The following is a 17,057-nucleotide window of genomic DNA, read 5'->3' as shown; positions in this document are numbered from 1 at the left end:
ATAAGTGATATCATATGATATTTGCCTTTCTCTTCCTGATTTATGATAATCTCTAGGTCCATCCACGTTACTGCCAATGGCATTATTTAATTCTTTTTATTGCTGAGTAATATTCCATTGTGTATATATATACTACAACTTCTTTATCTATTTATTTCAATGGACATTTGGGTTGTTTCCATGTCTTGGCTATTGTAAATAGTGCTACTATGAACACTGAGGTGCTTGTATCTTTTCGAATTAGAGTTTTCATCTTTTCTGGATAGATGCCCAGGAGTAGGACTGCTGGATCATATGGTAACTCTATTTTTAGTTTTTCAAGGAACCTCCATACTGTTTTTCACGGTGGCTGCTTCATGCCCTAATAACTTAATGCATGTTCTTTGTATTTCTTGTAGAGTCTGGAGTTACTCCGTATTCATACCCCTATCCGGTTTGCCTTAGAAGTTGTTTTCCTTTTGTAATTTCACAGTATTGCTCTCTTACTGCGTTCGTCCTTGTAGCTCTCACTGTGCTCCCTCAGTCTGTGTGCTTCTTGCTGCAGGCGTGCTTTCCCTAGCAGCTGCAGGGCCGCCCACCATAGCTGCCCATCTGCAGGCCTTCTCTGAGGGATCTTCCCAGGGTCTGGTCCACTGAGAGTTCCCCACCTTTAAATCTGCTTGTGTATTTCTTTTTTTCTTTTCTTTCTTTCTTTTTTTTTTTTTTAATTATTTCATTATCTCTTCTGTGTTGTCATTGAATGAGGTTAGACCTAATTTAAAGCAGGAAATGAGTTGGAAGTTTTAGGACACCAAGATGGGAGATTCTTCTGCTCTTTATCTTCTCTGTCTTCTGTTTAAAACAGTGTTAAACAACATTTAGATATTAGTCACGCCAATTTCAGCTGTCTCTCTATCTGTGGCGTGTTTTTTTGTTTGTTTGTTTTTCGTTTCGCTTGGGATTTTGGTTTTTGGTTTTGGGGGGTTTTTTTGTTTTGTTTTGTTTTATGGTCCTCTGAGCAGTTTTGGGAAGATGGGCAGAAGTTTTGCCTGCAGTTAGACAAAGCTATAGGCGGCCACATCACCAGTAAGAGTTGTTTGTCTGCATTTGCTGCCTTCCCTGGGCAGGACATTTAGTATTCTCTACCAGTAGAGAGAACGATAAACCAGCCTCACATCTAGTAGAGGTTTCTCAGAGGCACCTTGCAACAATGTACCTTATTTTCAGAGAAGGGTGTGCAGACAGGTACATCCTTAAAAGCAGTAGATACAAGTTACAGTTATGGAAGCTCAGCTGGAGATTATGAAACAGGATTTTGGAAAAACAGACCCAACAGGGGTCAGTTGAGGTGAATTGTGAAGGATGACTAGAGAGAGTTGACCAGGTGGATGAGAGAGTGGGGCATCCTGGGTATGGGATTCAGCACATTCAGGAACACAGCAGAGCATAAAGTAGGAGAGCGTAGAGGGATTCTGAGAGGCTGGACAGGTGTGTGGTGACCTGACTTACACACGACCTTTATTGTGTTGCACCATTAAGTTGTATGCCCTAGGCCGGAAATACTTCTTTTAAAACATGAATGTCATTTTCTATTCTTGTTGTTTCCAAAGCTTTTTAAAGTAATAGGGTCGAACCCTGAGATAACTCTTATGATGTCTCTTGAATTAGTGTTTTGTTGTCTGTTGTCCAGTTCTGTTGAGCTTGGAGTTTGTACTTACCCACAGAGAATCTTTCTTTTCTTGTGCCTGTAAGATGGGCTTTGATCCCACGGTTACGGGGTTACGTCTGCTTTGGAATCACTTGTGAGACTAACCTGTGACATAAAAAGAAGTCACCTGGGCCCACAGTGCTTCTACTTTTGTGATTAAAAGTTGCCTTTTACATACATTTCTTCCCTTAGACTTCTGTGAGTGTTACATTGCCGCTCAACATGATGTCAAGAAATAATTCAGAGGTGTCTACCTGTAAAATGACAGAGCCATTTAACTTTGAGAAAAAGGAAAGCAAGCTTCCACTACATGATTTTTTAAGAAGTCCCGGAGGACATCCTAACCATCCTAATTTTAGGTTGAAAAGCCCAGAGAATGGAAACAAAAAGAACAATTTTTTGCTTTGTGAGCAAACCAAACAGTATTTGGCTAGTCAGGAAGACAATTCAGTGTCTTCAGACGCCAACAGCATCAATGGAGAAGTGGCTGGACCCAAAGGAGACAGGAAGACATTGCCAATAGGTGAGTAAAAACTGCAGGCTTAATGCTGCTTGATTCTGAAGCTTTCTTTGACTTATTGGAATTATGTATAACTACACACCAGCAGGCTATAAACAAAACAACCATATGGCTAACTTACAGTATTTCCATTTAAATATTAATTTAGAAGGAAAAACCAGATGCTAAGCTAAGTTGCTACCTTTGGCTAGATTACTCACAGACAGGATTCCCAAGGAGAAAGTGTCTACAGATGAGCTCCCCCCGCATCAGAGAAGTATGCTGGGAATGTAGAAAAGAAACGCTCTGGCTTTTTATGAGTGTTCTAAAGATGGGCCATATTCTAAAAATACAATGTAAGTTTTATGCATGTAATGGTTTACAAAGATATATCTTAAGACATTAATCTGTTTCATTTGATTTTTAAAAATCATTCCTTTAGACTTCATTCTAAAAATCTGCTTTGTGAGGAGGCTGCGGCCTTGGTGGAATGTAGCCTCTGAATGCATGAGATGTGATCTTTTAGTGTTCTGGTGACGTAGTTTTCAGTGTGGCCCTTGGACCTCTGGGGTCAAAACTATTTTCCTAACAGTATTAAAACATTATTTGCTCTTTCCCACCGTGCTGACTTTATGCGAGTGGCTGTAAAAGCAAAGGTGAGTAAACTGCTGGCACCTTTATTAGTTCAGCTTTAGCTGGGGCATTAGCCTGGGCTGGTGGGCATTGCTTTTCATTATCATACACTTGTCGTTAAGACAAAACAAGCCAGAAATGTCAGTTTTACTAAAGAATATCCTTGATGAAGCAGTACAAGTTATTAACAAATCTTGACCCTCGTGTACAGGTATTTTTAGCATTTTGTGTAACAAAATGGAAATTCCCACTAACTTTTGCTGCATGCGGACGTATGAAAAGCATCTGTGCAGTTGTTTGACTTGTGAGCTGAAAAGAAACTTTTTTCTTGGAACATCATTTTTATTTGAAAAGAATGACAAACTGTGGTTATTTAGACTTAGATATCTGGCAGTCGCTTTCTCAGAAATGAACAAAGTGAGCCTGTCACTTCAAAGAGAACAGCTGACAGTATTTTGTTGCTAATGATAAAATGCAGGCTTTCAAGCAGGAATGAAAATTTCAGGAAACTTGTGTCTGCCACTCTGAGACAGCTTCCCAATACTTAAACTCTTCTGGTAAGAAGAACAGAGATGTATTAACACAATTTTTTTTGATACTGTCTGATGAACTGTGTCAACATTTGGAAGATCTGCATAACTTGAGTTTCTCAGTCTTTTCCAGAGGACCAGTGCATGACGTTTTGTAGTTATGCATGGGTAAGCATCCTTTCAAAGTGCAAGATAAACCAATGGATTCTAATGTAGCAGTATGAAAAGATACGGTTTTAGATTCCACCTCGCAGCTGACCCTTAAACTACCACTTGAGTTTTGGTGTGAATTATAGGAAAATATCCACAATTATCTGAGAAGCCTGTTAAATAATAGTCCTACTTGCAACTGTGTATGTGTGTGTGGCCGGATTTTCTTCAGATACTTCAGTTAAAACAACATATCACAACAGCTTGGATGCAAAGGCAGATACACAAATGCAAGTATCACTGGCTAAGCCAGACATTAAAGAGATGTGCAAAAATGATAAACACTCTTTTTTTTTTTTGCTTTGGAAACTAGTTTTTTTTTAAACCATAGCAACATGTAATGCATTTATAATTTTTAAATATATTTAAATTTTCAATACTAGCATTAGATATTTCTAATACTTAGTTTTAATTTCTAATAATATTAAACGTTAATGATGTAAGTCATGTAAGCAAAAGCTCTTTGAGGTCCTCAGTAATTTCTAAAGGTGGAGATGAGTCTAGAGTTCAAAGAGCCTGAGAACTGCCTTCATGAATGGAGAAAAGTTCATGGTGAGAGAGATGCAGTCGTCCAGGAAATGTCAGACAAGTCCTTATTTTTCATTAGGAAAAGTAGGATGTTGCTTATTTATAGTGTAGCTTTAAGGCTACTATGGTACAGCTTTATTATCTGAATGTCACTTAACTATATTATTGTACGTTTTCAGGAATAAGGTAATATTTGACTTTTATTAGGCGTTATGTTTTACATCCCCAGGTAACCCTGTGTCACCATTAAATGTTGGAAATAATTCACCATCCAAAGAAGTAAATAGTGTAAGTTGTATCTTTTTTTTCTATTTTGTGTTGTCTTGGATAAAAGATTCTAAACTTGTTTTTGTATTGTGTTAATGAAGAATTTCTTAGAGGGGAGGGTATAGCTCAGTGGTAGAGTGCCTGCTTAATTAGCATGCACGATGTCCTGGATTCAATCCCCAGAACCTCCATCAAGAAATAAACAGACCTAATTACCTCCCCCCTAAAAAGAATGAAATTAAAAAGTTACTCAATTTGCAGGCATTACTCAAGGTCAAACTGCCTTATCTTTAGCCTAGTATATATATTTTTTTAAAAAATCAACTTTTTTCTGTCTAGCTAATTGTAGATTGACATACAGTTGTAAGAAATAATATGGAGATACTTTGTAGCCTTTACCCAGCGTCTCCATATGGTAACATGCTGTACAGTTATAGTGTAATATCACAGCCAGGATACTGACACTGCACAGTCAAGGCACAGAACATTGCCGTCACTCCAGGTATCCCTTTTGTGCCGCCTTCTGGCCACATCCACTTCCCTCCTGCCCCTACCCTCTTCTTAGCCCCTGGCAACTGCTCATCTAGTATTAATATTTCCAAAATGTTGTCATTTCAAGGATGTTCTATAAATGGGATCATACAAGTATATTCCTTTTGGGATTGGATTTTTTCATTCAGCGTAATTCTCTGGAGATTCATATAGATTGTTATATGTATCAATAGTTCAGTGCTTTTTATTGCTGAGTAGTACTCCATGGCTTATTTAAACATTGACCCATTGAAATACATCTGGATCATTCTCAGTTTCTGGCTATTATAACTAAAACTGCTATAAACATTCATGTTCAGGGTTTTATGTGAATATAAGGTTTTTTTTTTGGTTTTGTTTTTTGCTCTAGGATAAATGCCCAAGAGTGCAGTTTCTGGGTCACGTAGTAGTTGCATATTTAATTTTTTTAAAAAGCTGCCAAAGTGTTTTCCAGAGTGGCTATTACCATTTTACACTCCCATCACGCAGAACATATGAGTGGTCCAGTTTCTCTGCATTCAGCATCCTCACCAGTGTTGAGTGGTGGTGTTTTTTTTTTTAGTGTCCCCATTCTCACAGATGTATAGTGATAGCTCATTATGGTTTTAATTTGTGTTTCTCTAATGGCTAATGATAAACTCTTTTCATGTGCTTATTTGCTATCTCTATATCCTTTTTGGTGAAATGTTCTTCCTGTATTTTGTCTGTTTTCTAATTTGGATTATTTGGGTTTTTTTTACTGCTGAGTTTTGAAAGTTCTTTCTATATTCCAAATCCTAGTCCTTTGTCAAATATGTGATTTCCAGATATTTTATCCCAGTCTCCAACTTGTCTTTTCATTCTCTTAATAGGGTGTTTAGCAGAACAAACAAGTTTTTAATTAAGTTCTGATCAATTTTTCCTTTTATGGATCATGCTTTGGGTGTCAAATCTAAGAACTCTTTGCTACTTTAGATCCAGAAATTTTTGAATTCCACCCCCTGCCCCAATTTGTAGTTTTGCATTTAAGTTTGTGGTCCATTTTGAGTTAATTTTAAGTTGTAAGACTTAGGTTGAGGTTAATTTTTAACTAGGGATGTCCAGTTGCTCCATCACCATTTATTGAAAATGTTATATTTCCTCCACTGAATTGGTTTTGCGCTTTTGTCATAAATTAGGTGGGCAAATTTGTCTGGATTTTCCTGGATTCTCTGTTCTTTTCCATTGATATGTGGGGTCTATGCTTCACCAATACCACATGGTACTGGAGCTATGATAGACAGCCTGGAAGGGGGGTAGGATGATTCCTCCCACTTTTCCTTTTTTCAAAATCGTTTTACCTAATCTAGTTTCCTTTGCCTTCTTATCTACATTTTAGAGTAATCTTGTTCGTATCTACAAGAAATCTTGCTGGAATTTTGATAGGAATTGGATTGAACCTGTTTATCAATTTGAGGCTTACTGACATCTTTGCTGTGTTGACTCTACTAATTAACACAGTCTGTCTCCCGATTTATTTAGATCTTCTTTGATTTCTTCCACTTTGTGGTTTTCAGTTTACAGACTGTGCATGTTTTGTCAGATTTACACCTAAATAGTTCTTTTTTTGAGTGATTGTAAATGCTGTTGTATTTTTTATTTCCATGTGTCCTCACGTTCATTGCTACTATATAAAAATTTTTGCATGTTTAGCTTGTATCCTGTGACCTTCCAGAAGTTACTTATCCTAGATTTTTTTTTTGTAGATTCTTTGGAGTTATCTACATAGATAATTGTATCATCTGCAAATAAAAGACAATTTTATTTCTTCTTTTAAAAATATATGCTTTGTAATTGCCCTTTCTTGGCTTATTTATTGCACTGACTAGAACTTCTAGCTCTGTGTTGATTAAGAGTGGTGACAGTGGAAGGCTATAGGTACATATGCGTAGAGAAATTTCAGTAAGTGTATTCACTTGAATGCCTCTAGGTAGTGGGACTTCAGGTGATTATTATCGCTTATTTGTATTTTCTGTATTGTTTCAGTTTTCTTCAAGAGCAACAGCAACAAAAGTGGTGACTGGATATCTTGCTTTGTTTTCAAACTTAGGGGGAAGCATTGAGTCTTTTTACTATTAAGTACAATATTAGCTATAGGATTTTTGTAGATGATCTTTATCAGGTAGAAGTTTTCCCTATCCTACTTTTCTGATAGTTTTTTATCATGAATAGCTATTGAAATTTTAAAAATACTTTTTCTTTATCCATTGATATTGTTGTGATCCCCCCCCCCCATTTAGCCTGTTAATTTGGTTGATTGCATTGATTTTCCTTTGTTTTTAATTTAACCAGTCCTGCATCCCTGGAATGAACCCCACTTGGCCATGGTGTGTAATTATTTTTATATGTTGCTGAGTTATATCAGGTATTGTTTTGATAAGGATTTTTACATCTGTTTTCTTGAGAGATCTTGGTCTGTAATTTTTTCTCTTTCATTACCTTTGTATGGTTTGGGTATCAAGGGAATGTTATTTTGCTCGAAGAGAGATTGTGTAGAATGGGTGTTAATTAACTTCTTTAAACATATTTGGTAGTGTTCTCCCGTAGTAGAAACTGTACAGGCTTGATTGAAAATTGTATAGGCTTTTTTTTGGGGAGTTTAAAAGAATCTGATTCAATTTCCTTAATATTTATAGGGCTATTCAGATTATCTATTTCATACTGTGATAATTTGTGACTTTTCAGGAATTGGTCCATTTTGTCTGCGTGGTGAAATCTGTGTGTAGAGTTGTTTGAGGCATCCCGTTACCATTTTTACTTCTTCGTGGTCTGTAGTGATACATCCCTTGTCTCATTCCTGATGCTGCTGATTTTTTGCCATCTCCATTTTCCTCATTGTTTGTCTTGCTAGAGGTTTGTCAGTTTTATTGATATTTTCAAAGAACTAGGCCTTTTTCACTGATTTTTTTTCTCTAAGCTTTTATTTTTAATTTCATGGATTTCTGCTTTTATCTTTATCATTTTCTTCTCCTGCTTGCTTCAGGCATGTTTTGTTCTTACTGTTTAGATTCTTGAGATGAGAACTTAAATTATTAATTTGAGACTTTTCCTCTTTTCTTATGTGTGACTTGAGTGCTGTAAATTTTTGTCTTGGCAGTGCTTTAACTGTGTGTCCTACAAATTTGGATGCGTTGTATTTTTACTTTCTTCTAGTTCAGTATGTATTACTTTATTTCCCCTGAGACATCCTCCTTGGCTCATGTGTTATTTAAAAGTGTATTGTCTAGTTTCCAAATGTTTGGAGAATATCTGTTATCATTCTGTTACTGATGTCTAGTGTGAGTCCACTGTGGTTGAAGAGCACCCTCTGTATGATTTAAATGCTTTTCAGTTTGTTGAGGTTTGTTTTATGGCCCAGAATGTGGTCTGCTGGACAAGGGTGGGGTTCCAGCTTCCCAGGGTCCTTCTTGCCCACCATGTACTCTTTACTTATACACAGTGGGGTGGGGAGAGTGGGCAGGCTGGAGGGAGGATTGGAGGTGAGAGGGTTTGGAGACACCCCACTCATTATCATTGAACAGTGGTGGAAAATCCTGAATGTCCACTAGGTTTCTCCTTAGCACTGCCCCAGTGGTGGTGGCTGCAGGGGAAAGAGGAGCATTTGTTACTGCCAGGTGGGAATCCAGGCTCCCCATGTGGTCTCCACAGAGAGACCCCACAAGGCTGAAGTGCTGGCTGCTGACTCTGTTGGTCTTCCGCAGTACCACCCGGGTGGGACAGACAGAGTCCCTCGCTGTAGCCTGGTAAAGGTGGAAATCTAGCCATCCCAGTCTACCTTTGCTGGTGGGAGTGGGGCCATTGTTTTTTCTGTGATGGTTATCTGGAGTAGAGCAGTTACTGATAAAAATTTTCTGTCTTGCTGGGCCGCCCCTTGCCTGGTCTTCTGGCCAGAGAGAGAGCAGTCTCTTTGTTGGGGCTAGTCTGAGCCTTTTGGCATTGCTGGATTGCTGGCTTCTCCAGCACCCCATCTGGGGTATATGAGACAGAAAGAAATCTCTGGAGACTCATCACCGTGTCCTTCTCTGGGTCTCAGGGTTCCTAGCCTGTCTGCTGCGTTCCTTCAGAGCCACTGTTCTACATCTAAGCCCAGGCTTTTCCCTTGTACTTAATGGGAGGAGTAAGGAAAAGTACATCTATTTTATCTTCTAAGAAGAGGAAATCCCAAATCTAGTACTTTAAAAAAAAAAAGCTTTATTACCAAGTTTTAATATTGCTATTTTCTTTTCATAATAGAAGCCTGGCAATAGTGTTATTCCTGCAAAATCGAAAAAAGTACACAAAGTGGTTGAGAATTCATTGTCTATAAACAGTCCGGCATTCTTCAGCTCCGTGGGACCTCCTCTTCGGTCGACAACCTGCCATTGCTGTGGACTGTTTGGTAAGCATATTGCTCCTGCCAGATGTCTGCTGAATTACTCCTCTACACATTTGAAAAATATTTTTATTACATAAAACATGAAATATAAACAGAAGAGTATATATACACGCATACCCATTCTTCAGCTTAGCAGCTACCAGCATCCTGCCATTCTTGTTCATCCATATCTTCCCACTCTTCCTGCTTCTTTACTTGATTATTTTTTATACTTTTTTTGAGATAAAACTTACATGCATTTATATGCACAGACTCATACCCTAATCAACATAAAGAATATTTCCATCTTCTCAGAAAGTTCCCTCATGTCCCTTCCCAGGCACTAGACCCGCCTAAAGGCAACCACTGTTTTTTTTACCATAAATTAATTTTTTCCAGTTACAGAATTTTTTGTAAATGGAATCATACAGTGTGGACTCTTTTGTGTAAAGCTTTTTCTATGTAGAGAATATTTCTGAATTTATTCTGTGTGGCTGCATGTACACTAATTATTTTTTTCTTTGTTGCTGGGCTGGGTAGCATTCCATTGGGTGGTACCACAATTTGTTTATCTGTTCTGTTGTTGAACATTTTGCTTGTGTCCAGCTTTGGGTTATTATGAATAGAGCTCTGTACACATTATTACATGTTTTTGTATGGAGATGTTCTCATTTCTTTTGGGTGCATACCTGGGAGTAGAATTGCTGAGTCAAAAGATAGGTATACGTTAACTTTATAAGAAAAAGCCAAACCATTTTCCAACGTAGCTGTCTCATTTTATATTTCCCCTGGTAATGAGTTCTGGTTGCTCCACATCTTCGTCAACATTTGGTGTTTTCAGTTCTTCTAATATTAGTCCTTCTCGTGGGTGTGTAGTGGTATTTCTTAGTGGTTTTAATTTGCATTTCCCTCATGATCAATGATCTTGAAGGGTTTCCATGTACTTACTGGCTGTTTGGGTATTTAGCTCTCTTTTTTCTATTTCTTTTAGAGTAGAGGCACTCAAGGCCAGCCCAGTTTTGTTGTTTCTTTATGTGTTTTTTGTTTTTGTTTTTTAGACAGCTTGTTTTCTTCTGCCTGAATACTGATGGGATTTTTCTAAACTTCATTTCAAAAACTTCCTGAGTTTTTCTAGGTATGATTCTCTTCACTGGTTTTTGTTTTGTACTTTTTAAATGGCACAAGGTAAGCCGTGTCTGCTTGCACACGTCTGTTTTCACCACCGCAGATTTTCTCTTTCGATGATTGTTCCCTTTATAATGTGCGTTCTGGGCTCTGCTTCAGGAAAGCCAGTTGTGTCTCCAGTCCGTCCTCCCTCTCATTTTCATCTTGGCATTCCCCTTTCTCTGCATTTCAAGAGAGCTTTAAAATTTAATCTTAACACCTAATCATAAACAGCATAATCCTCTTCAAATAATCTCCTTGATATGATTAATAGAATGGTGTTTATACGTCTGGTCTTTGAAAGTGTCTTGCTCTTGGCAACAAATACTTGGAATAAAACTTCAGTGACCTGGTGGGCCGTGCTCTGTAGGGTCTCTGAGGTGTTCCCAGTGCAAGCAGACATACTACTGCTCCATAGCGTGCCAGAGGCGGGACTGGTCGGCCCACAGCATCGTGTGCAAGCCTGTTCAGCAAAAGTAAGTGTGATTTGTTTTTAATTCATCAGGGAATATTTTAAAATACTTTTTTGTTTTGGTGGTATAAGGGTCAAATCAGGTAAGCAGGCCATAATTACATAAAAGTTACTACTTTTTACTTATTTATTGAGGTATAACAAAGCGTACAAATCAGAAGTGAACAGCTCTACAAACAGAAGTTTTCATGAATGTAATTTTATTAAATAGTACATATTAGGAGTTAAAACCTTAAGTAATTTTTTCTTCTAGTGATTAGAGCTTTAGAATGCATTATTTCTATTGTATGTATACTTCTCTGGATTTTAATAAGGTGGAACTCTCACAGGCTTCTTGAATTTTGAATTTAAAATACATAAATCTTACTTTCATGCTACTTACCGGTTTACAGAGCAGTTTCACTTGTGCAGCCTCATTTGGTCCTCAGAACTCTTGTTTTAGGTAATGTAGGGATATTTCCATTTTGCAGATGAGGAAACTGAGGCTTGAAGATTATGGCCGTGTTCCTTTCATTAGGAAGTGGCAGACCATTGCTTGGCCAGCATAGGGTTGTTTTACTCTGTTACAACTGTGATTTTCTCTGGAAGAAGCTGTTTTACTCTTCCTGGATTTTGCTGATTGAGAATTTAATGTAATTGTGACCCCTGCTCCTACTTGGCTCTGTGCTGTAAGTATTTTAATCAGTTACTTTATTTCAGTTTCCACAAACTTGAGGATAATAAATCACCTTTTGAAACGAAGAATGTGGACGTGAAAGACGAGGTATGATATATTTACTCTTTCTTTGCCTTCAGGGCAAATTTTTAATGACTCCCTTTATTTTGAATTAAGAGGACTTAAGCTAAATAAAATATTTATGGCTTGTTTCTGCCTTGCACCAGTGTTTATTTAAAAACCAGTTTCCTGTTGAGTAAATCTCTACACCCTAGTGATTGATTTGGTGACTGTTGGGAGGTTTATGAGAGTTGCTTATGCCCAGCCTTTTTCCAGAAAGGACTTGAGATGACCGTGTCTCCGTGTAGGTGCACTGCTGGTGGAGTCCTTTCTTCCTAGTCCCTGCATGCACATGTTCTCCAGCGTTGTGTACTGGATTCTACCAGGGCCTGCCATCTAAGGAGCATAATACCTTTCTTCCATCTAGATAACTATGTGGGCAGAGTCATTCATAACCTGAAAAACATCGATTATCTCCAACTCATATTTATAAACGAATTTTAGCCTTGGTCCAGGCTTCTACGTTCAAAAGAAAATCCATTCCCATAAAAATGTATGTATGCATTAGTAAGTCCAAACTTAAAACACTACTCTCCCTCCCTCCTTTTTTTTTTTTAAATAAACAACATTGTCATCACCATTATGGCCTAATTCTTCAGTGACTCCAGTTCTGTGCACACTGCCTATGGACAGTAAGTTTTAGTGATTCTTGAAAATGTACACTATTTCTCTACACTCTTACTCAAGCCTGAGAATCAGGCTGTTTTGGCCTCGATTCTAGCAAATAGTGGCCACAGTATCATTTAAACACGTGCTTGTCAGTAACTCACTTATGTGGTTTTTTTTTTTGAACCAGAGAGACTGTCCCCTTGGAGTTACTAAAGAAAAAGCCCTTGGTGCTGATAAAATAATGTTTTCTGATTTGAGAAGCCTACAACTCAGCAAAACCATGGAAATAAAGGTATTTGGATTGTTTAATTTCTATAGATAGGGATCCAAAGAACCATAGATTTTTATTTCCTTGTTTCTTGTGTTTAATTTGAGTTTATATGATAGGTACAGAATATAACTGAAATTGATGAAGATTGCAAAAACAGTCAACAGCAATTTTTGTATGCTGTTATAAAGCTGTAAGTAATTCATATTTGCTGTGTTCTAAGCAAATTATTACAACTTTTCTGTCTTTGAAAGGGTGCAGTTACTGAATTCAAACACCCAAGTGACTTTTATGTGCAGTTATATTCTTCAGAAGTTTTAGAATGCATGAACCAACTCTCCGCGAGCTTAAAGGAAACATATGCAAATAAGGTGCATGAAGAAGATTATATCCCTGTGAAGGGGGAAGTTTGTGTTGCCAAGTACACCATTGATCAGGTAGCTCCTAATGAAATGAATTATTTAATAAGACGTTTTAATTTACTTTGGTCCTACCAACTTGACACCAGAGCTTTTAATGATGCATTAGTGACCTGAAATGAGGCTCTGGCCACTCTCCTCTGTCTCTTCTCAGTCAAACCTGGAAGGTCCTCCCAGTTACTCACTCCCTGCCCCGTGCCTCTCCGGCTGTTTCTGTAGCTCCTCAGGGCTGGGACACTGACTGGAGTTTGTGTTTATTTGTGTGGCTGAGGGATCAGTGTGTCACAGCATCTCCTGGGCTACACCAACCTGGGGATAGGTGTGCATAGTAAAGGACCCTAGAGTAGGCACATCCAGGGGTCTCTTAGCCAGATTCTTAAGAAAGTAAGTTAACTTGTTCACTGAGTACCTCAGAACAGAACAGTAGATGTCCTTCGCATGTTCTGTAGATTAGTTGAGAGTTTTTAAACCTAAGTTTGTGAAATGCTGTTTGGAAGCAGAGTTCTGTTATGTTTCACTTGCAGACCTGGAACAGAGTATTAATACAGGACGTTGATGTGCTGCAGAAGAAGGCACAGGTCTTGTATATTGATTATGGAAATGAGGAAGTAATTCCAGTAAACAGCATTCACCAACTAAACAGAAACATTGATTTATTTCCTCCTTGTGTAAGTCTCTTTTACTTTGTAAATTCCTAGTAATGTCCCAAAGGAGCTGTTTTTAATGTTTTGATGCACACAATATTTGTGTGTTCTATTGCCATGGTTTTTATGGAAAAGTACCTATTACATCTTTTACAATGCAGAGAAACACTATGGGCTTTCTTGGTGCCATTTTATTAGGCCTTATTTGGTTATGTGCCGCCTCAGGTGAGAAACTTAGCATTTTTAGGGACATTTTATCAATCTGCTCTTTAAAAACAATCGTTTCTATATTTATTACGTTACTTGGAAGCAACTTCAGTTTATGTTTGAGGGATAATTACTATCCCTTCATGAATTTCTCAGGCTTTAAGTCCCAAAAGGAAAAGCATTGTGGATGAAGTATCAAGGAAGGCAAATAATTATTGATAAAATTACTTATTTGGTTAGTGCTTGATAATTTTCAGCATGAAATATATTATCTTTAAAAAATCTTTACATAGTTAATTAGAAAAAAGTCATTTTCAAACACTAATTTTTTTAGTAACTTGTGTAAAATCTTTCAGGCCATAAAATGCTTTGTGGCCAATGTTATCCCAGCAGAGGGGAGTTGGAGCAATGATTGTATCACAACTATTAAGTCACTGTTAATGGAGCAGTTCTGCTCTGTAAAGATTGTGGACATCTTCAGCGAGGAAGTGGTTACCTTTGCTGTGGATGTGATGCTGACAAGTTCAGGTAAGATCTGAGTCTGGAACACTTAATATGTTCCTTAGTCTCCATCAGTTACTCAGAGAAGAAACAGAAACATGGAGTGAGACCAGGTCAGCTGTGCTGTGGAGTCACTCAGATTGTAACTGAGAATATGGCCGTGGCTCTGCTCTTGGCAGTTGGTAATTCGTCAGAGACAAGGTCGGGTTTGTAGAATTGGGTGGACTGAAACGTTAGAGTTAGACTTAGTGTGGGGAAATTGCATCACGCTTTTAACATAGCCATTATAGGACCTAGTCCTGATCTCTGCTCATTTATGGGGAAAATTCAGGAATTTCTCTGTGAATTTGTCTGTCCTCATGAGTGCTTTTTCTTTGAACAGCCTTCGCAGACCTGCATTTGGTTAGCCTTAAGACCACAGGCACATAGTATTTAGGTTGTGGAAATGGAAACAGTTTGGAATCAGTTCTTCCCTTCTAGCTTTAAGCGTATTTGAAAAGTGACCTCTTCCAGTGTGCTTATAATTGCCTCTTGGTTTCCAAGGTGTTATTACTCTTCTGCTTTCTAAGACCCATCATGGCTGGTTGGTGACTTGGTAGAAAATGTAGTTAATCCTGGTGTGAAATTAAGTATGCAGTCTCTGTCTTTTGTTTCTTTGCTGGTTGTGTTCCACGATGTGACTGGAGCTTTGGATGCTGTTTCACGGAACCTGGAGTTTACGTGGCTGCTGGTTCACCCTTGGGTCAGCCATCCTTTACATCTGAGATGAAGTAGTCTTAGGTCTTAGATTTACTCTTTCTCGTAAATCGTGCTCATTCTAAGCATGCCAGTGAGGTGGTAACTAAATCTTTCATGTTATTTTATTCAGAATTTTTAAGTAAAATTTTTTATTTAGTTTTCTGTCTAGCGATGATGGGAATTTTGCCTCAATTTTTAAAACTGAGCATTAACTAACTATATTTTGCACATAGAAACTGAGCTAGTAAGGAATATGCCAGGATATTAATAGCTGTAATCTGTAAATCATGTGATTATGATTCATTTATTTTGTGTTTATGCTTTTCCTCCAATACTTGGTATAATACATATCTCAGTGGAACTGTGTTTTCTTAATCACTTTTAGGAAAACTGTTAGACCACGTGCTCATAGAAATGGGATATGGCTTGAAACCCAAGGGACAAAATTCTAAGAAGCAAAGTGCAGATTCAAGTGAGTATACAGATTAATATTGAATGTATAGTATATTGTCTACGAAACAAAAAAGAATATATTATATTTCTCTACAAAACAAAAAAGACACAACTATCACACTGTTTATAAACTTTGTGTAAGGAGGATGATACTTTTAAATTTGGGAGTATATTATTTTTAATCTGCCTTCCCTGCTTGTCCTCCTTCCCTGTCTTCCTGATTGATCCTTAACTTGATAATTATCAGAGATCATAAAGTACTAAATGTCAAGACAGTTTGGATTGAGGGATTTTTGGCTATCATTTCCTTAGTTTGATTTGTTTTTCCCTCTTCCCTCATATTCCAGCAATTAAAAAAATAGGGTTATAACATTCTGTTCTGGTAGGATAGTGTTTCTTAAGTTTTTTCTTATTTAATTGTGTAGTTTTTCATTTGGTCTAACAAGAGAACCAAGAAGTTTTGCTATCGTCATGTTATTGTCTGTTTGCTTAATCTTGTGATGTTGTTTTTTGCAGTCTGCTTTCCCCTTTGCTTTTTGCCAATTACTTTAGGTGTAGATATACTTCATTGTCTTTGGCTCATTCGTTCAGAGGTGATTGCCAGATTGATGGTGGTGTGAATGGTCACATCCTGTCGCATAAACAGACTTGAGTCATCCTTAAATCTTCCTTATTCCTCAGCTCCCATCCTTTACCCTGTCTGATTGATTGCCAGGTCTTTATTGATTCTCCTTCCTAAGTAGCATTTTTTTTTCCTTCCTTTAAAATAAGTTTTTTCCTACCATTTTTCTGGTTCAGGAATCCTTATCATTCAAGGGTAATTGCAAAACCCTTCCAATTTATCTTTGGTGTCCTGTCTGTATTCTTACAGTACTGCCTATGTGAAATCCCTAAAACAGAAATCTTAGTGTGACAGCTCTGCTGAAAAGCTCTCAGTAGTGTTTTGCCATCTGGAGGGGAAAACCCAATACTTTCTGGTCTAAAAGTAGTCATGGTTGAAACCATCAATAATGGTGGTGTCTTAGGGAGAGAGTGAAGTGAGGAAAAGTGAGGGAGGTGAACCTGGGACCCATGATGTCAAGTGAGAAGCTGTGATTGGAGAGGTGGAAAAAGAACAGGGATAGTGCTGCCAGGATAACAGAAGAGTAAGTGTTCTGGAAGTCGTCAGCAGTAGCAGATGCTGCAGAGGGGTTGGTGGAAGGAACGAATCCACCCAGCCATCTCTGCTTCACCAGGACTATGGAGGTACCATCGGGGAGGGTGCTCTGTGGGCAGTGCAGACACCTAGAGAAGAGATCATACAATGCTTGACAGCAGGAGTGCAGAGTGCGGGGGTCCCTGGGAAGGGCACCTGACCCAGACTGGGAGAGGAGTGTTTCCCAGTGACCCCATACCGAGCAGAAAGCACTCAGGTTGTTGGGGGATTGGAAACAGGTTCCAGGAAAAAAAGAACAGCATGTATGAGGGCCAGGAGGTTTGAAAGAGCAGCTGAAAAGCTGGAAAGTTGGGTTAATGAAACCAAAATGGTTTATTTTTCTGTTTTCTGATAA

General features: G+C 38.1%; 1 protein-coding gene across 1 annotated transcript in view; it reads left to right on the top strand.

The window, feature by feature from the left end:
* Positions 1-1,891: 1,891 nt before the first annotated feature.
* TDRD1 (tudor domain containing 1) overlaps positions 1,892-17,057 on the top strand; it is a 33,691-nt gene continuing 18,525 nt past the window's right edge. Inside the window, exons 1-10 of the mRNA XM_074373585.1 lie at positions 1,892-2,210; positions 4,317-4,375; positions 9,137-9,281; positions 10,792-10,897; positions 11,593-11,656; positions 12,465-12,569; positions 12,800-12,982; positions 13,489-13,632; positions 14,172-14,343; positions 15,440-15,526. Of these exons, the coding sequence (XP_074229686.1) occupies positions 1,910-2,210; positions 4,317-4,375; positions 9,137-9,281; positions 10,792-10,897; positions 11,593-11,656; positions 12,465-12,569; positions 12,800-12,982; positions 13,489-13,632; positions 14,172-14,343; positions 15,440-15,526 (1,366 nt within the window). The 5' untranslated portion in view covers positions 1,892-1,909. The remainder of the gene's footprint in view (positions 2,211-4,316; positions 4,376-9,136; positions 9,282-10,791; positions 10,898-11,592; positions 11,657-12,464; positions 12,570-12,799; positions 12,983-13,488; positions 13,633-14,171; positions 14,344-15,439; positions 15,527-17,057) is intronic.

The sequence above is a fragment of the Camelus bactrianus genome, chromosome 11, assembly GCF_048773025.1.
Source record: "Camelus bactrianus isolate YW-2024 breed Bactrian camel chromosome 11, ASM4877302v1, whole genome shotgun sequence".
Classification (NCBI taxonomy): Eukaryota; Metazoa; Chordata; class Mammalia; order Artiodactyla; family Camelidae; genus Camelus; species Camelus bactrianus.
This window is presented reverse-complemented; position numbering and strand designations above follow the sequence as displayed.